The following is a 20,699-nucleotide window of genomic DNA, read 5'->3' on the forward strand; positions in this document are numbered from 1 at the left end:
CTAGAAGAATGCAACTGCCGCTCTTTTCAAGGAAAGCAAGAAGGAGGAACTGGGGACATACAAGCCCCAGCCAGTCAGCCTCACCTCGGTCCCTAGGAACTGAGGGAAGGAGTAAGCATGGAAACCATTTCCAAGTACACTAAGGGCAAGAAGACCACTGGGAGTTGAAAGGATGGATTTGTGAAGGGGAAATCATGCCTGACTAACCTGACAGCCTTCTACAATGAGGTGGCAGCCTCAGTGGTTGACAGACAATCAGCACGTGCTGCTTGCTTTGACTTCTGACACTGTCTTCCTTAACATCCTCATAGACAGACGGATGAAGTACAGACTAGGTAAGTGGACGGTGAGTTGGACTGAAAACTGGCAGAACTGACAGGCTCAGGGGGTTGTCATCAGCAATGTGAAGAGCGGCAGAAGGTCAGTGGTCAGTGCTGCACCCCAGCTGCTGAACCTGACACCAATATTGATTAAGATCTTCATTAATGACCTGCATGGTGAGACAGAATGCGTTTGCAGACAGTACAAAACCGGGAGGAGCGGTTGACCAGCCAGGTGGTTGTGCTGCCCTTCAGAGGGACCTCGATGGGCTGGAGAAAAGGGCCAACAGGAGTCTCACAAAGTTCAGCACAGGGAAATGCAAAGTCCTGCACCTGGTGAGGGAAAACCCTATGCCTTCAGCACCAGCTGGGGGCCTTGAAAGCAGCTTTGCAGAGAAGGGCCTGGAGGCCCTAGAGGAGACCAAGCTGACCGTGAGTTAGCAATGGGCCCTTGCAGCAAAGGCGGCCAACAGTGTCCTGGACCACATTAAGATACGGCACTGGTGAGACCCTATCTAGAGTGCTGTGTCCACTTCGGAACTCCCCAGGGCCAGAAAAACATGGATGTAATCGAACAGGTCCAGAGCAAGGCCCTGGCAATTATTAATTTCTGGGAGTATCTGGCATATGAGAGGGAGCAAGACTGTATGTGGTGTTCTTTACCACAATACCCTATGACATTGTAAAGATAATTTAATGTTTTCACCTTTCTTCATTATTTTCTAATAATTACTGGCATTGACCTTTTGACAACTATTGAGAATTGAGGCAATGCTTTCTCAATTCCAAGGTGTTTCTTCTGCACATTAGATCAGTTATTACTGTGTAGTAGTCATAGTATGGTCTTGGAATCCTATAAGAACCTTAACCAGCTAATTTTATTTAATGTCTAAAAAGTAATGGTTTTAAAATTTGGAATGTGCTATTAAGGAAAAGCATGTTATTCGTGGATAATTTAGTAAGCTGTCATCACCTTACTCTGTTTTAACATACCCCAAGGCAAGATCATACCTGTTGGGGTGGTGGTATAGAAGTGTAGATTAATTTTGTAGCATAGGCAGCTGTAATCTAGAAGGCACTAACAGAAAAGAATGGGGGCATTGTGACTAGCTAATTAAATGTATTTGCTGGTTATGTTGCATAGTTCTTGAACATATAAGCAAGCTAATAATAATTAAGAAAGCGATACTACCTTTTAAAAAGGAACACTACTGGAAAACTTTTTCCAGTTTGGCTGTCCATAGTTGAAAAATAAAATATTGTGGTTTTCCCTGAGCTCTTACAATGGACTTGAATTAAGATTTACAACATTTTTGTATTATAAGCTAAGGTTAAGAAATTCTATCTGATCTGATTATAGGACAAAATTTGAGGTGATACCAACACAGCTTCTCAATGCATGTGAGGTGATTCCTGACAACAGGGCTCACCTCAATCTTACCTTAACTCAATGGCAGAAAAATGTTCAATAGTTTTAAGCTGCAGTTATATGTAATTGTGTAAGGAATAAGGCATGGACTATAATAGTGAGAATAATGAGCTCCTGGACTGTTTCATCTAGGAATAAGGTGAATACTGTATTACCAGAAGGTCAGAAGTTAAAATTGGAGATTTTTGTAGAGTTACGCTGTAGCTCAGTTGGCCTCAAAAGCTTGTTGGTTCATTTGAAGGAGCTATTGTGAACTGAAGTGATAGAGCAGTATAGAAAGCATGATGTTCTGACTCAGATTGAAGTTATGAAATTTTTGGATGAAATATGATGTATTAGTTGTGATACAGTGCTAGTTTATTGTTATTGGGTTTGGGCCTGTGTATCTGTTGATCTTGCTATTTAGATTCTCCTGTGAAAACACTCAAGAGAAACATTAATCTGCAATCCACTGCTTCAGTTTTCAATATAAATTGCTCATTGAGACCATAGTGTTTTCAATGCTACTCCAACCCATGCATCCATTTCTTTTTATTGGAGAAAAAATATGACAAAGTGTTGTGAGGGTTAATAGGTTATATAGACATTTCTAATAATCACCTATATTTTGGCTAGTTAGAGCTCAAGTAGATTGATACAATTAATATAGAAACTTCATTCTAATTCTTTGTACTTTTTGTGGATGGTATACAATTAGCTGCAACTGAGGGTAAGCTTTTGCTGTCAGATACACTTTGTGTCTGCATGTATCAAGATTTATATAACCCAGCGTGTTGTCTGTTTTTTCTGCCTAGGAGACCAATGCAGTTACATGTACTACAGTATAATAGCTAAGCCAGAGTGTGGGTTTTTTTCTGCTCCCATCTTGGCATGGGATTAGTGTCATGACCATGCTTGTTGCAGCAAGTTGGAATTGAAAATAAGTTTCTGTTCTGATTGTTGTTGTTGTTGTTTTTAATCTTACAGAGTTACACATGCAAAACTTAACAATTTTTCTCGCCTGGAGCCTGTGCTTCGCCTTCTTGGTATACAGTTTAATGAGAATGTGGCCCAAGACATCATGACAGGACGACATGGGGCTGCAACAAAGCTTTTATATGAATTGTATATTGCTTTAGAAAAAAAGAGAAAGGCAAAGCTCACTGACATAGCCATGGAAGCAGTGAGACCTGCAGGAAGTGCAAAGCTGAAGTCTGTTGAAAGTGGTTTGTATCGAGAGGTAACTATTCCTATTTTGTGTAAATATATAGGAAAAAAGGTATCATATTTACATGTACCTCTCAAGCATGTTGCATACTTCCCCACTTTTTAAATCTCCTATTCAAAACCCAATACTTACATGGAAAAGAAGCAGTCCTTTGCTATGTCTTACACATAGACAATAGGATTACATGGTTTACCTGTGACTCAAGGACATTGATCACCTGTGTTTTGTGTTCCTTCGTTTTGGCTCATTCTGTGTTACCTTCTCTGTTTCTAGTCTTTCTCCAGACTTAAAATACATACAGTAACAAAAGCTAGTAGTTGTTCAGCAGCTGCCATTTTACTCACTTAATCAGTTCAGATTGCAGACTGCATTGCGCTCTAGGTATCAACTTAGACTAATTTCCTCTCCAGGAAACCTCTTTATAGCTGTGTTGAGCTTCATGCCGCAGTGGTTTGGTTCCTTCCTGCTGCATGTCTCTTCATATATTTGTACTGTGCTTCCCTGCAATAACCATATGCTGAGTAATAGGAAGAAGAAAAAACAAGGGGGAAAGAGAGTATCTAAGAGAAGTCAGCATCAATGTAGTAGATTCTGTTAAGGATGTTCTTCTTCAGCAGTAATGTTCAGCATGTGCAGACCATAATTTGTTACCAGGATGAGCAATCTTTCATAAGCTATATGTTGTGAATCAAATTTAGCGGGGTGAAAGTTCATGGGTTTTTTTCTGTCACTCTTCCTGAAAAATAGTCTACAAGCAGAAAGTTTGCCAACGAGCGCAAACCAAACATCCCTTCCCCTGTAGGGGTATAGCTTAAAGAAGATAAAGCGACTGAGAGTAGCTGCTATCAATAGATAGGCTCAGAACGGCATTTCAGTTGTAGAATAGTTGAAATTGGAAGGGGCCTCTGGAGGTCACTTAAATCCACCCTATCTGAGGTCACCCCTCAGCCTCCTTGTCTCCAAACTGGACAGAGTTTGGCATTGTTCAAGTTCCAATCAGCGTGTTCTTTCCAATGGAGCTATTCCTGTTCTTCTGAAAAATATTCAACCATGTTTATATTTTGTTCTGTGTACCTTAAGACAGAAAACCAGTTTGAAATGATTATTGAAAATTTATCGTATTTAAATATATTTCTTACTGTTTCTGACTTCTTATTGCTTGATGTTTAATTTTAGCAATTGAAAACTTCAGTGCAACATCAGGCTGATTTGCAACTACAGCAGATTTCAGAGCATTTTGAAATAAGATCTAAGGCAAGGGAAGGTAAAATAGCACGTACACATATTGAAGAACAACAGAAAGTTCAGAAGCTCCAAGAGGAACAAAGAGCCCAAGACACTGGAAAGGTGACTACTTACTCTTTATAGACTTGTGGAGAAGTATTTTCTTAAGGTCATGTACGTAATGAGTTAGTGAAAGCCAGTGTGAATGCTATTTAATTCTGTGCTAGACAGTAATGTTTATACAAAAACAAACAAAAGCATTACGTATGGCAGTCATTAATATGTAGAAATAAAGCCAATATACTGTTATAAGAACCTTAAAAACATGCATATTTTAAAATAACTTAATGTTAAATTGAGAGTATTTGCATATTTTCATGTATGGAAAATGTTTATAGATTTGAAGACAAAGCATAGATTTCACAGCTGTGTGTTTAAGCTGTCCATAAAAGAGATTTATGACATTTTTCACTTGTGAAGAAAAGATGAAACTGCTTAAAAGCAGGGAAAAGACACAGAGAAGGGGGCCTGTAGTGGTTATGACCTCAGAACACCTTGTAGCTCTGTGTAGCTGTTCTGTTAATGTAAGAAAGAGGAACTTATTTCTTAAGATACAGGAGCACTCATCCAAAGTACATAGCCTGTACTTTATATAGAGGAACTGGCCAGCTATCCAAGGGGTGTCAAACCACAGTAAGTTGACTAATTTGAGATGCATTTTGTATTGCTAATTAAAAGGAGTCTTCTTGTGGTTATTTAGCTATTCTATTGCCACTGCATGAACAAGAATGAAAAAAAAAAAGTCATTTCATATATCTATAAAAGAAAACACAAACAATATTCAAAACAAAATCTTAAAAATTAATAATATCTTATTTGATATTTTACATATTTATTTTTTAAATGTCTTTGGTTCTTTGTAAAAAAACTTTTCCACTCAATTCCACTTTTAACTGCATGTATCTGTAGTGCACTTTTAACTAGTGTAATTTAAAAGTTTATTACTTCTTGATCATCTGAGACTCATTGTTCAGTGGTAATACTACCTAATGGTATTCTCAGTTTCTGTGCTATATTCTGACCTCAAACAGGTACCATACTAGAACTAGAATTTAATGCAAGCCCTTAAATGCCTATTAGGCACTGAGCACAAACTGTTTTTCTTTACACATGTGCTTTTATTGCACTGCACTATTTGTTAATGCAGACGTAACATATATAGATGTACCATTTTCTGATACTGATATTTAAGAAATACATCTTCATCCTCAAATATTGAGAACATATACTACATATTGCTAAATTGTCCAATTGTTCAGAATGTAGAAAGATACTTTAATTTGAATTGCATTTTACAGCATCTACTTCTTGATATAAAAATGGTGATTTATGGGTACTGAGGTGATTTATGAGGCTGAGAATATTCTTAAGACAGAGCTTAATGGTGAACAAAAGATAAAGGATATTTTACTTTCATGGTGTTTTAGTGATCCACTTTAAATTAAAAAAAAAAAAAAGAAAGAAAAAAAGAAAAGTAATTTGCCCCGTCCTGGAGCCTGATAAGCTCTTCTACTTTCTACCTGGAAGATTTTTTTCCTTATGGCTTAATTACATTTACTTCATAGATATATAGGTAGTGTATTAGGGCCATATGGTATATTTTGTTTCAATTCAAGTATTTGAACACAAGATGTTGAACATTCAGCATCACATAGGAAGAAGGAGACAAAATGAAATAATGGCCAGGATTCAAGCAGCCATTATACAGATTCCAAAGCCACCACCAAGCCACACCATAAAAGCTATTGAAGCCAAAAAATTCTTAAAGAAGAAAAGAGAAGCAGAGGTAACTATCATCTATATTCTTTTAATGTTAATTATATGAATCTGCAAAACATGATTACTGGGAGCATTTACATTTACAAATACTGTACTTGCACCATGAAAAGCTGCTGATGTAACTGTTAAAATGATACAGGAGACCCAAGCAGTGAAAATTGGGCTAAATATTAGTATGATTATGATTCTGCATTTGTTTTTTAGTAAAAATTTCTTTTGATATGAAAGTTCATATTGAGTAAATACAATAAGTAGTTACAGTAGTTAATTGCTGGCAGTATTTTAGCTTCTAGTCTACTGAGCAGAATATTTGAAATAAAAGCATTAATGGTTCCTTCTCATTTGTGCATAATGAAGTTTTGCACCATAATGTATGAACTCCTCTGTAACACACTGTAAAACCATCTGCTCTATCGAAGATGTTAGTAACAAGTTTAGATCAGATCAAGAGATGATGGCAATGCAGCAATAAAAAAAGTATCTGTGTTATCTAGTACTGAAAAGTATTTGGAGTATAATCTTACAGTTCATAGATTGTTTTGTTATCAGGAGTGCAAATATTGCCAGTTTTTACAGTTGTGCAACCGCGACAAATGCATTTAAATCTAGAGTGTAGGAACATAATTGCTTGAGTAACTGTCAGGGATAAATTCAAGCTACTAAATCTGAAGCAGATCATAGCCTACAGTATCTTGTTTCAAATCATTCAAATCAAAGTGGGAATTACATAAACTGCTAGAGTTTTACTCAAAATCCTTATTATCCTGCAGAACAAATGGCTGCAAAAGCTTAGGATTTTCTGGCTGGTGGACATAGGTATAGCTAGGCAAAGGGGAGTGGGGAAGGAAATGAAAGCTAAAAAAAGGAAATAGTCATACCTTTTTTCACGATCTAGCTGATGCTTGAAGTATTTTCAGTGTAAAAGTTTCTGTTGTACTAACATGACAATGTTGGTAGACAAGTCAATGGAAAATAATTCCCTAATACTTAGTCTGTTGAATCTTCCTTATGATGCTTTGTGAAGAGAAAATAAACCTTAAGGTTTGTGTTATTTCTTCAGGACGTATTCAAGGAGATTAAAATGTTTGAGAAGTCTATAGCAGAAAAGGCCTCTGCAATATACAGCCAAGTCACTGACAGGTAATATTTGGGTCGTAGATTGTTAAGATTGGACAGGACCCTATTTCTGGTGCCTACTATCCATGTGGGCAGCTACTTGAGGAAAATGTAATGGCTTGTTTAGTTTAAACTGTGATTGTACTTGAAGTGATTGTCCCACCAGCACTGCAAATATTCCAGCTCCAGCACTGTTGCAGTGTTTTTACCTTACCTTTAGTTGTAGTAGGGATGGCTCAGGTTTCCTTTTCTCCTTTTTGCCATGCATGCAGCAACAAAAAAAGACATAAAGTGCACCCCTTCATTCTTGATTCTGCAAGGTCAGTTAGACTCACAGAGAGATGAGAATGGTTGTGGATGTACATGCACAGTAACACACTTCAAAGAAAATAGAGAGAGGTAACCTTTCTCCTTAGACTTGTACATTAAATTGTGTGTGAATAATTTCAAATAATATTTATTCTGTCACCTTCAGTGATATGCATACCATACTCAGAAGAGGTGGCAGTCATGCATACTTCTGTAGATACTTTGTGTATAAACAGCCTGTGATTAATAACTCTGCAAAACTGCGCTGTGTATGGATATATTGAAGAGTAACCCATCTTTCTTTGATATCCTGTGAGCTATCATAATTCCCTGTTTCTGCAGAATTTGGCTTCATATTAGCAATTGAACTAATTGACAGTTGGCTCAAATCAGTGCTGGAGCCCTCCTCTGGACTTAGTGGTCTCACAAGAGCATCAAGAGGTAGCCACAGTGTCCACAGAGTGCTGTTGTGCAAAGAGTTATGTGTCAGACTTGTCCATAACTATACAGAAAACATGTAGCTGTAAGAAAACATGTATAAACCATAATTCTTATGAAGTCGGTGATCTTTTTAATCTTTTCAATCAGAGATATGCAAGAATCATTGCAAACACAGAAGCTGGAAGAAACAACTTCAGAAACTACAGCACGGACAGCAACCGAGCTGTTAAGTATTTATTCAGATGATGAATATATAAGGAAAATCCAAAAACGTTTAGAGGAAGATATGTTTGCTAGAGAGCAACGAGAAAAGAGACGACGAAAAATGCTAATGGAACAGTTAATAGCACATGAAGCTGAAGAGGTGAGAAAATGCAGTAATGTAAATGCGGTACGCAGTAATCTAAATTTTTGCTTACAGCTGTAAGAGAGCAGTATTTTTGATAGGTTGCATAAAATTTGGAGGGTCTAAGGGGAGGTATATATGCTTCTCTCTGAAAATAACTTATGCCCACCATTGTCTTTCCTTGAAAAAAATGGAAGATTGTCCGTTCTTTCTTGTAACCTTTATGTCATACTACATCCTTACCAATCATAAAGGATCAGATGAAGGCAGCAGAGCTAAGATTATTAAAAATCAGTTGAAGACCTGTCTTCTAATCCTCCTCCCCTTAAAGTTAAACTTTAAGTTATTAAAATATGTACTGGTTCTGAAAGAGATACTTTCCAAAGATCTGAAGACCTGAAGAAGATACTATCTAAAGAAGATACAACAAACATGTCTTTCCTTGGTTGAAAACCTGTATTTACAGATGTGTCATGTCAAGTTTTTGATCTGGACTGTACTTCTGAAGTCGTTGTGGTGGGTGATATGAGGAAGCAAAACATATTTTGCAGATCAGATCTTTAATTTTTTATATGTTATGGAATAGAAGATGTGTCTCTGGAGAACGTGTGTTGTGTCCTAAAATGGATGTTGCACGTTACTCCAATCCTATCCCATAAAGCACAAGGCTTTTCAGATTCCTCCTCAGACACTCCTCATTCAAAAAGCAGCTCTTAAGTTACTGACTTCAAAGATCTTTTGCAATGATCGTATCAAAACAGAACCTTATAACTTACTGGGTTTCTGTGATTTCTAGTTGTCTTTTATCCTGGTATTGCACTGGGAGTCCTTAGGTTAGATCATGTAAGAGTGGTAGTAAATGGAGTTACATCCAGCTGGTGGCTGGTCCCCAGTGGTGTTCCCCAGGGCTCAGTGTTGGGGCCAGTTCTGTTTAATAGCTTTATCTATGATCTGGATGAGGCAACCGAGTGCACCCTCAATGAGTTTGCCGATGACACCAGGTTGCGGGGGTGTGTTGATCTGCTTGAAGGTAGGAAGAGTCTGCAGAGAGATCTGAACAGGCTGGACTGATGGGCCAAGGCTAGTTGTATGAGGTTCAACAAGGAGAAGTGCCAGATCCTGCACTTGGGTCACAACAACCCCACACAACACTACAGACTTGGGGAAGAGTGGCTGGAAAGCTGCCCATTGGGAAAGGGCCTGGGGGGGTTAGTTGACAGCTGGCTGGACATGAACCAACATTGTGCCCAGGTGGCCAAGAAAGCCAACAGCATCCTGGCTTGTATCTGAAACAGTGTGGCCAGCAAGACAAGGGAAATTATAGTCCTTCTCTACTCAGCACTGGTGAGGCTGCATCTCAAATCCTGTGTTCAGTTTTGGGCCCCTTCATTTCAAGAGGGATGTAGAGGGGCTGGAGCAGAAGGGCAATGAGGCTGGTGAAGGGTCTAGAGAACAAGAATTAAAAGGAGCGGCTAGGGGAACTGGAGTTGTTTAGTCTGGAGGAGACTCAGGGGAGATCTTACTGCTCTCTACAACTACCTGAACGCAGGTTGTGGCCAGGTGAGCTAGGTCTCTAGCTAACTAGTGGCAGGACAAGAGGAAACAGCCCCAAATTACACTAGGGCAGGTTTAGATTGGATATTAGGAAAAACTTCTCCACTGAAAGGGTGGTGAGGCATTGGAACAGGCTGCCCAGGGTGGTGGTGGAATCACCACTCCTAGAGATCATTAAAAATTATGTAGATCCGATGCTTAGACACATAGTTTAGTGGTGGACTTGGCAGTCCTGGGTTAACAGTTGATAATCTCAAAGGTCTTTTCCAACCTAAATGATTCTGTGATTCTGTATGTGTTGAACCCAGTATAGCTGAGCCTTCTGCACTGCTGTTGCATAATAATAGCAGTTCAGATATGTGGCGTCTCTGAAAAGTATGAAATAATATTATATATATGTATGTGTGTGTATGTAAATATATATCTGTAAGCATTGGCATGTAATGTCTGGAGATGTTTTTGGAGTTCTTAAGAAAAAAATAAATTTGTTGGGGTAGGCATCTAGAAATTTGATGACTTCTCAATATCTATCCCAGACCTATATATTCTATGAAAAACCTCTGCAGTGGCTGAGATCAGGAGTTCATCTATCCGTGTATCCTCTCTGAGCTCTCATTCCAAGAGATTCTACATCATATTGGTATGCATAGACTATGAAGTAGTTTTGCAACCCAGTTGTCTGAAATCACTAGTCCCAAAATTTGTTCTTTACTGTCAGCTGTTGCAGCCCTAGCACAACCCCAGAAGCCTGGACTAGTGGTTCTGATAGCTATGGCTGTCAGCTGATGGGCATAAGGCCAACAGCAATCACTGGGGACTTGATGGATACAGCAGTTCTAAGCCGGCAAAGCTAGCCAGTGCTGTTGAGGAGGAGGTCAGACAGCTGGTCCGCCTGCAGTTGTAGGACAGGCCTTGTCAGTTTGAGATGGAGGAATTGTTGCAACGTGCTGTCAATCAGATTGGCTCCAGTGGGGCTCCAAAGCAAGGCAAAAATAACAATGGTGTTCCTAACCTCCCAGGAAGAAAAATCAGCATTGGTGTAGGAAAAACTGCAAGTCACAGAGTGCAGGTATTGGAAGGAAAGACAAGTGAGCAGTTGATTGGAATAGTAGTCTGACCAGATCAGAGAATCTATTTAGTAGTGTTTTGGTTCTAAATTAGCAGAGAAAGAGAGATGTCTTGACTGGAATTCTGAGATTTCAGAAATTAGATGTTGATTGACGTAAGAGAATTGTGAAGCAAACAGTTTTTTTATTAAAAAAAAATACACAAAGTAGTTGAAAGTTGCTTTCCCCCTCCATTAGGCACTGAACCAGAAAGGATTTGCGGACTGAAATTGTAGCCTTCTTGTAGATGTTAGGGTCAGATTTTTACCTATACTGCATAAAACTTGAACACAGGGCACAGTATCATGTAGAGTCAAATGAATTTTGGCACAGGATCATACAGAATCAAATGAATTTCATCCCTTCAGAGTGCTTTAATGTGTTTCATGTCCATGCGTATAAACCTCTACTGAAAGAATCTTGTTCAAATTTTTTAGTTTTGGCACACTGCAAGCTGGAGCCTGGGGAAAAAACCAACTTTACAATTACATGTTCCTCTTCTAAGTGGAGCACAGGGTGATGCCAGTCAGGTTTTTATAGGCAGGAGTTGAAAGTGTTTGACAGTAACACGGTTTCATCCCAACTGAATCTTTGATCTCCACCATTTCAACAAAGTACTTGTTCTAAGTACTCATTATTTTTAAATGCTCTGTTCAGATTTTATCTCCCTGATTTTAGAAAGTTGTCCAAAAGAAGTTATCATTAGCAATAAATTGAGAAGATGAAAATGGGAGGGGAAATGAATTGTTACTAGGTTATTGCTTGTCAACCAAATAGATTTATGCATGCTAAGCCATAACTTTTGGTCATAAATTTTATGACTACATAACAGGACAGAATGGTTCCATTTTATGTAAATTAAACAAGGAAATAGAAAAATATGATCTAGTAATTATATAGGAACAAGATGAAACATAAACACATTAATGTTGACCACTGGATGCCACTGTTGTCTCAGGTAGGTAAAGTGAAAAAGTGTATTTTTCAGTATGCTTTTTCAGTATTAATTTTTCAAATTATTACTAAGATGTCCCATTTACAGTATTTATGATTTCTTCAGGCACTTCACAGTCCTCTGTGTACTACCATTTTTATTTTGTCTCCTAGAATGCCCAGAAGTTTCAAAACTCTTCAGCTATAGGTTTTAATGTTTTGTCAATTCCTGTTTGTATGAAAGATAGCCACCAATGCTTCACTCCCTTATCCAATAAGCAGCCTTTTTGAAATTATGAGTTTGGTGTTCTGAATCCCAATTTATCCAGGGTATAGCTCTGAGTTAACTGCATTTTCATATGTTCTTGTTCCCTTACAAATTTCCTGCTGGCTCTTTTTAGGCCTACTCAGTATGTCAAAATATTTGATCACTTAGAATATTGAAGTTCTTTACCATTCAGTTAACAAAGAAAAGGTGTCTTTTGTCTGTTCTGAAGTGTTTTAAAGGAGCATCTTCCCATGTCCTTTATGAAGAGTGCATTCACCTAGATGAGGTGCTTTGACTGTGCCAACTATTTGAACCATAAAGTTGATGTTTAAATATGACGAATGACCATCCTGTTAGGGTGACTTTTTAAGTCCCCTGTGAATTAGGATTTAAACATCAGTTTTCTTCAGGTGGAGTAATTACTGCTGTACTAATCCATGGTTGAGGATAAGCACTTGCTACTAAAGAAAATAATGAAGGATAATTATTTGTAATAGGAAGCAAAGTCTGTGCATCCTCACTGTTCTTTGAAGCCTTAATGAAATACTATGTCCAAAGAAGCAGTGGGTAGAACTCAGGCAGCAAAGGGCATCATGTCTCTTTTTATTGTCTTGACTTCATGAATGTAAGAGACAAATGGACAAATGAATTCATCAGTAGACAGTGCTATTGGAAAAATTTTGTCACCTGAAATGTATGAAATGACACATAGTATGAATATGTAAATAAAAAGTGCATAAAAAGTTGTACTATTGCATTGTTTTCCATCTCAGTTGCATGCATGATGGTAATTCTGTGCATAGGAAAACAGTGTACAAACAATATACTACAAATAGAGTACCAAACAAAACACATTCAAAATCAGATCCTCATTTTTTTATAAGTTTTGTAGAGAGACAATACTGCGTGCAGGTGGAGCACTCTGGGATTAAAGCCTGAGATGACTGCACCTTTGCCATTAAAACTATCATGCAGTGTCATGAGATTCAGTGCTAGGAAATGGAAGTGCAACGCTTGCATTCTGGTTAGAATAAGCAAAATGTTGAGTGCTTTTTAGATCAACTTAGTCTTTTCAAGTCACCAGTATTTAACTGGAACATACTTTACTCCCAGCAATTGTAAAGGGAAAGGAACTTAAAAATATGGCAAGAGTTTTGTTTGAAGAATATTGGCTTCTCTCTAACATCAACATTAAAAGACCTAAATTAGTTAGAAAGCTGTTGCTCTTATTATTGCAATTAAAATAGCTGTGTTTTGCACCCTTGTGTTAGAAATCTATTACAGACGTCGTGGTTGCATTGTGTAGCACAGATCTAAACCTCTTTGTAGAGTTCTTTCATAAATAGTATGATAATACGTAATATTTGATTTTTTCATTTGTAGGTGAATTTATGTAATGTGTTCTGCCCACTCTGTCACAGACAGCTGATGAAAAATAAACCAGATTAAAAGAAAAATGAAGTATCACTTCTGTTTAGTGTGGTTTTCATACTACTACTAACTGGCTTTACCCATTCCTCTGTTCTTGGGGAAAAAAATCTTCAGATCGGTTCCCAGTTTAGGTCCTTAAATTTTAATACATTTCATGGCAGTTTTGCTGCATCTGAAATAAATGTCTAGGGGATCAGAAATTTCTTCTAAAGTTCTGCTTTATGAGCAATATTTGGCAATGGGACTTGAAAGCAAGCTGGTGCTTTTGCTTAGAACTCAGAAGTAGTTCTGGATTTTGAAAGTAGTGGAGAAAAACTTCAGGTCAGGTAAGCATTAGTTTAGATACCAAGAACAATCTAGAGAAGTGTGGTAGTGAGAAGATACTATTATGTTTTGACAAGTGCTTTGAAAAGTAACAATTCACAGCCTTCAAAGTGTCTGTGCACACCGATCATGCTTCAAGCAATGGTTCAGAATTACTTTATTATAGTACCAGATAGGGAATTCTCTTCATGTCCCAGTGAGAACACTGAATCTGTTACCTTGAAGTCTTGTATTTTCCTCTGTTCTGAATGCTTGTGCATATACCTGGTCTCCTGAATGGAGGAGAATGGAGGAGGTAATTATCCAAATCCCAAGAAAGAAGGAAAAATTTCAGACCTGTAGAAGAATAAACTAATAAGGATCCAGCAGAGTATGGCTGAGAGTGGGGACTGGTGAAGAGCAGAGATAATGTTTTAAGGAAAGAGTATATCTTTACATACAGAAGAAATTATCTGAAATATCCTGCAGTTTCTTTGCACACAGGAAATATCCAAGTTAAAATAGAGTTAATCTGAACAAATGTATTTTTACTGAATATATCAGTTAAGACATATTAAGAATTCACTTCTATAGTTCTACAATTCTTACACAGTTTAGGAAAATAGTAATAAATAGGTATATTTGTTGTTTCAGATCTATGCATCAAATGAGCAGGTAAATGTTGTTATATGGCTGCATTCATATTTCTCATATGAAACGCTGATGAGTTGTCTATGGAATAATTTATAAACTGTGCTTATTACTATTATTTTTTATCTTTTAGAGGGCTTACCGGGAGGAGAAACTTATCTACAGGCTGATGAGACAGTCTCAGCAGGAGCGAAGGATTGCTGTTCAACTCGTGCATGTTCGACATGAAAAAGAGGTGTTAAGACAAAATAGGATTTTCAGGGAAAAACAGTATGAAGAAAGACGACTGAAAGAGTTCCAGGAAGCTCTTGATAGAGAAGCGGTAAAAGCTTATTAGCTCCCTGAATTGCTGCAGGACTGTAACAATACCTTCCTGTTATAAAATGGAATTTGTGTTGTCAACTGTTAGAATTCAGGACTTTTATAGGGACAGGGTGATTTAACCAATTAATATATTCTTTTATCTATATTCAGAGTTACAGCTAAATTAATAATGGATAAAACTGAGCAACTCTAAAGTCCAATTTTGATCTTTTCTTCCAAATAATTTCAACTTTTTAGGAAAACATCTCTGTATGCTGAGTTTAATAAAGGCACAATCTTGCAGAGGCAAAATGGCAAAAGAGAATGACATAAGATCTTATTTCAATATTCATGTTTTTCATTTCCTTTAAACGTAATCTCTTTAACACCCATTTTTGACAGAGGTTGGAGAAGTTTCACTCATGAGTGCTAATTTCTGCCTTGGAGCTGATTAATAAATTAAAAGGATTTATAATCTTGTGGTAAATGGCCAAGTGCTACACTCATAGTGGGCCATAACATGATGATAGAAAACTTCTTTTTCTCCTACCAAAAACATTCATCAGCTCCAAATCCTCCCAACACAGCTAGAGTCCTATGTAATCAGCAGCTATACCTATTGGTTACAATATCTCTTTACGTAGGCTTTTGGCCAAAAGGAACATCATCACAGGTGCTACTGATAATTTTCTGCCATGACCAGAAATCTTTCTCAAAGATTGAACAGCATCAATAATATCTAATTATTTGCAGATCAGAATCTTTTAAGTTAAATTACTTGTCGTATTCTAAATGTGCATTCGATTGTGGGTATCAGTGGAACTAAGCCTTTACCAATGCATCTGCATAGTTGTTCCTTAGGAAGAGAACATAATTTCATGTTTCCCTGCCTCCTAAGCCCTGGATATGTTCTTAAACTGTTTGTCATGAAAGAAGTAATATATTTCTCCTTTATTTAATTGTATTTTAGTAGGTATAAAGCTAACAAACTAGAACTAATAGAATGAATACAAGTTTTTAGATTTGTTATGTGTTAATCTGCTTGCTGGCTATCCAGATCTGGTGAGAATCTAGCTGTTTTCATTACTTGACTTAAATGAAGAAGTTCATTTTTGTTTCCAGAACTGTGCACTTCTGCACTTTCATTATCTTTGCAATCTCAGATTCTCAAATTTACTCTTTGAAAAAAAATTCTAGGCTCTGGCAAAACAAGAAAAAATTGATTTTGAAGAACAAATTATCAAAGAACGAGAACGTCATGAGAAAATTGCCATTGAAAGAGCTCAGGCACGTTATAAAAAGCATTATTCTGTATGTTGGGAAGTGATTGACCAAATCGTTGACCTGTCAACAAAAGTAGCAGAATATAATCTACTGACAAACAAGTAAGTGTGGTAGCTGTTAGGCAAAAAGAACAGCTGTTAGGTAACTGTTAGGCTTTGTTATTCAGACTGGTTTAAGCACCGTAAGATCTTAGTAGATTCTCAGATACCTTACATGACAGCTCCAAGTAGCTTGTGTGGGAAAATGATGATACTACTTTTGTGTGAGGATTCTCTGATATTTAATACAGGGTGAACTAAAGCCTAAAGACTTAACATAATTTCTTGAAAACTCAGCTGATTTGAATCCTTAGAAGACCAAGATCCAGTGGTTCTACAGCTTGTGGAACTACTGATTTCCCTTTTTATGAACAGATTCCTTAGTTTAAAAGTTAAAAACTGAGTGGTGCTCACCTCATTCTAGGTAGCTCCACTAGCTCAATGCGTCCTTAGTGTAATATAAGCATAACGAATTTCCTAAGATATACCAGCCTTCCTGGATGGTCCTAAGAATACTGAGCAACTCAATCCAAAATCTTCCAAGTCCTACACGCCATGTTACCCTTTTCTGATGTGCCATAGTTACACAGTACCTGAGAAGGTCCTGAAAAGGCAGTAACCTCCAAGTGCCTGTGCTGTGGGAGTGTTTCCAAAACCACAGAGTGGGATGTTGTTGCTGCTGTTCTTTCATTAGACTATGAGGTAGAGCTTATAGCATGCAAAGCGTGCCAAAATCTTAATTGCCTTTTAGGGTAATTGTACAATTGTATTTTATGGAAATTATATAAATTTAGGTCCAGTAAGTACATGATAAAATGGGAAGTCTTGGCGCAGTTTAGTGATGATTTGATGATGTCCTTGTCTGACAGAGTCATGGTTATAGTGTAAGCTAGCGTCACATTTGCTTGTACTGAGTAGTGTACCATATGTTACAGGTATTTGAAATATTTTTCCAATGTATGAATATCAAGGTTGTATCTGCATTTACTGCCACTATAGGTATGCTTTGTCTGTCCTTCCGTGCACTTCATTGTGCAGGATGCATACAATAGGTATTCTGTCATTTTTGCACAGCACATGCAGAGTTTATTTAAAGCTATAACACTCAAATATCTACAATCATTACTAAAAAGAAGAAAGTCCCAATTGATGTAATCTTAAGAAGTAGTAGAAACTTTCATTTTGACCATTTGTTAAATTTAAGTTATTATTTATATTGTTTATTTAGCAGCCTAGAATTCTAATGTCACATATGTCAGCGCCCTGTTTGCGTTTAGCTTGTTACTATATGCAGCTTATCTTGTTGTTTCATATGAATGTTTTCCCTTTCTAAAAGAATAAAAGAGTTTAATTACTCATATAATTATAAATTATTTTTGGTTTCAAGGAAAAAATTCTATAGAGTTTTGGTGAGAAAAGGCTCTACCCCACAAAAGAGAAGAGTATTTTGGAGCCGGGAAAAATAGCTGCAGCAAAACTGTTACAACACAGCTCTGCCAGCCAAATGCTTTGTGATGACACATTTGTGAAAATACTGAAGCCTACAAGTGCCTGTGGCTGTCATATAAGTAACCAAACACTTTAAAAGCTGTAATAATTATAGAAAGCATTATAAACTACATCTAGTTTAACATTGCTTGTTTCATGATTGTGATTATTGTAAATTTGGGTCCATTATTCTCAAATATCTAACCCCTTTAATTTTTGATGTGGAGCTCATTCTTTTTTCTTTTCTTTTCTTTTTCTTTTCTCTTTTTATTTTTCTTCTGCAGCAGAATTCCATTGAAACTGATGTTTGATTGGAAGGAATTTTTTTTTCATGGAAAACCAATATATGAGCAAGCCTCTGTTCAACCTTTGCCAAATGAACTGAGCCCAGAACAACTTGTTGAGTTGAATAAAGTGAATCTGTTAGATGAAAAAGATTATGGTGAATACAAGGTACATCATACCCATAAGATATAATAAAAGATAATACACCTTGATTTTCATAATCATAAACATTTTATTTTGATGTTTCATTTTGTTCTTTTACTAGTTTCTGATACCAGATTTTGACATGGATTGTCTTTTCATTGTCTGCTGTTCTGTATGAAATGTATGGCTACATTTTATGTTAGTCGCACTGGAAATTTTAAATTGCACGGTGCAATTTTAAAACTGTTATAATTTCATTCTTGTATATAACATTGATTATATTTCTCTCTTGAGTGTGTAAGATCAAATTGTTAATTGCAGTGCAATTACTTTTTAGCTAATAGGAATTTGAAAGCTAATGCTACAGCATTTGAAAATGCGACAGAAAGTAGCCAGCAAAAGCAAGTAAAATGAAATTCTGTGTGTGTTACGAAACCTGATAGTCTTGATGTCAGCAATTTTGACTGAAATCTTTCTAACAAGATTTGAGTGATCTGTTTATTTTAAGATGGTAATGTTTGTGAAAATCCTTAAAAATGGCTGACTTTTCTTAACCTTCTGTTAGAATATAAGTAACTATGTTTCAAGGTACCTTTAAAGCTTTTCTTCTTTACATTAATGTAATCTCACAAGTGAAAGACGAAGGAATAATATTTCCCTGCTAAAATGTATTGTAAAATTTTTTGCAAATTTCATTAATGATATTTTTTCTCGTGAAAAAAATATCCTGCTACATATTTATTCTTTGCAAATAATCTGTTTAGCTAGAGTATGGCAAAATCACGCAAAGTTGTTGGGAAATGATAACAATACGTATGTGCTTTTATCCACATCCTGAACCAATTGGTACATTTTGTTTTTCAGTGAGTAGAAACGTTTGTTACAAGTTTTTGTGATTAATGCCTGACAATTCATTTTACTTTGGATTCAATCTTAACATGTTTTTCTGGTTTATCTATTTATAAGGTCCTTGTTCAGACCATATCAAGTCATGTAATTAATTTCATGATCACTTTGTTTAGGTGAACAAAAGGTGCACATGCAAGACCAACAGGAAGGATGTACAGGACAGACAGGCAGGCGACAATTAGTGGGAAGCACTAATGAAAAATTGTTTCAGTCATATTGTTTACATTACAGAGTCTCAGTAGTCTTTTCTCTAGATGTAAGGGCACTGAAGGTTGCAAACATTTAATGGCACGTTTAAAGCCTTTTTTTTTGCTACCAGTCAGTTTCAAAGACATTCACATAATCATTTTTTTCCAAGGTGTTGTTAGTCTTATGCCTTTCTGAATCAGTACTCATCAAAATTTGTTATCATATGACATATGTAAAAATTGTTGGCACCAATTCATACTTAAGTCTTCTAAGAACCTAAGTGAACAGTGAATACCTTCAAAGTATTGCTTCTAGATAAAAGTCTGTTGGCAGGGGATTCTTGCCAATTTTATGCTGACTTTCTTAACCTTTGAGAAAAAGCCCAGCACAGGCAATTTGCATCTCTCAGGAATACTAAATTTACATTAGGAAAACTGACTAAAAGTTGTCAGATATATCTGACAAAATACAAGAACAAAATACAGTGCTATCAGTCTGTTGTACATTCCACATTAGTTTGAGCTTGAAAATATTTGAAAACTACCACATTGTCAGTTGTGGCTAACCACGTAATAAATTGATGGAGTCACCCAAAACAAGCATAGCAGTAGGCACCACTTTTGGTTTTGATCCAGTTTTGATCAAGATTTGACCAGAAATTATAGGACTCTCAGCTGGATACCTGAAAGCTTGTTTCTGACAGGTAAGCTACTTTAGCTCAAGACAGGTACAGTCAAGCAATCTTCTGGTTAAAAGGGCAAGAAATCTGAGAGGTGAGTACTTCAAATGGGGAGCCCATTGGGAATTAATTTTTCCTACAGGTCTCATGGAATTTAAAACAACTGATCTAGCTCTGCTTATACGTTTAAGGAAGAATGGTTCAGATAGGACAAAGATTTGGGTTTTTTAAACATGTCTTTTCAATTACAGATTAAAAAGTATGTTTTCTGAGATGCATTAGGGTGGGGATATTGTGCAACTCACAATACTTTTTTGGTTGTTTTTACTGATTAGAAATAGGTGATATTTTCATTTAGAGTGATAATAAGTTACCTTGTGTTAGTCTATCTAATGCACATATGTTCTAAGTCAACACTGATCAAGTTCTGTTAGTAGAATGTATGCTGTGGCAATATATCATTCGTGATAGTAAGTTTAGGAAAAGGTTGCATATTCTACTTGGAACACGAATTCAAAACAGTATCTTTCAGCAGAACTTTGGTTGCTTCTGTTGATGGTGTTTAAATACTGACTTTATAGAATGGTACGGCTGTTTAAGTTAAAAGGGGTGTGGAGGTCTTTAGTTCAACCTCTGTGCTCAAAGCAGGGCCAACTTCTGAGTCAGATAAGATTGCTCAGCACCTTGTCTAGTGAACTTTCAAGTTTTTCCAAAGATAGAGATTCCATTCTGTGCAACCTATTCCGGTGCTTAACTGCTCCTGTTGTGAATTTTTTTTTCATTTTTTTCCCTAGTTGGAATTTCTTTTGCTGAAACATTTGACTTTGCCTGTCAGCCATTTATTGTGCACCCCAAATGAGGTGACAAGCTAGAATCTAATTGGGAATATTATTAGTCCACATA

The 20,699-nt window shown here is 36.8% G+C and overlaps 1 protein-coding gene across 1 annotated transcript in view; it reads left to right on the forward strand.

Moving 5' to 3' along the window:
- Positions 1–20,699, forward strand: part of SPEF2 (sperm flagellar 2) — an 87,231-nt gene that overhangs the window by 5,530 nt on the left and 61,002 nt on the right. Inside the window, exons 3-10 of the mRNA XM_055699863.1 lie at positions 2,716–2,968; positions 4,133–4,303; positions 5,886–6,026; positions 7,080–7,159; positions 8,033–8,249; positions 14,611–14,799; positions 15,978–16,165; positions 17,875–18,043. Of these exons, the coding sequence (XP_055555838.1) occupies positions 2,716–2,968; positions 4,133–4,303; positions 5,886–6,026; positions 7,080–7,159; positions 8,033–8,249; positions 14,611–14,799; positions 15,978–16,165; positions 17,875–18,043 (1,408 nt within the window). The remainder of the gene's footprint in view (positions 1–2,715; positions 2,969–4,132; positions 4,304–5,885; positions 6,027–7,079; positions 7,160–8,032; positions 8,250–14,610; positions 14,800–15,977; positions 16,166–17,874; positions 18,044–20,699) is intronic.

This window comes from Falco cherrug, chromosome Z (genome assembly GCF_023634085.1).
Source record: "Falco cherrug isolate bFalChe1 chromosome Z, bFalChe1.pri, whole genome shotgun sequence".
Classification (NCBI taxonomy): Eukaryota; Metazoa; Chordata; class Aves; order Falconiformes; family Falconidae; genus Falco; species Falco cherrug.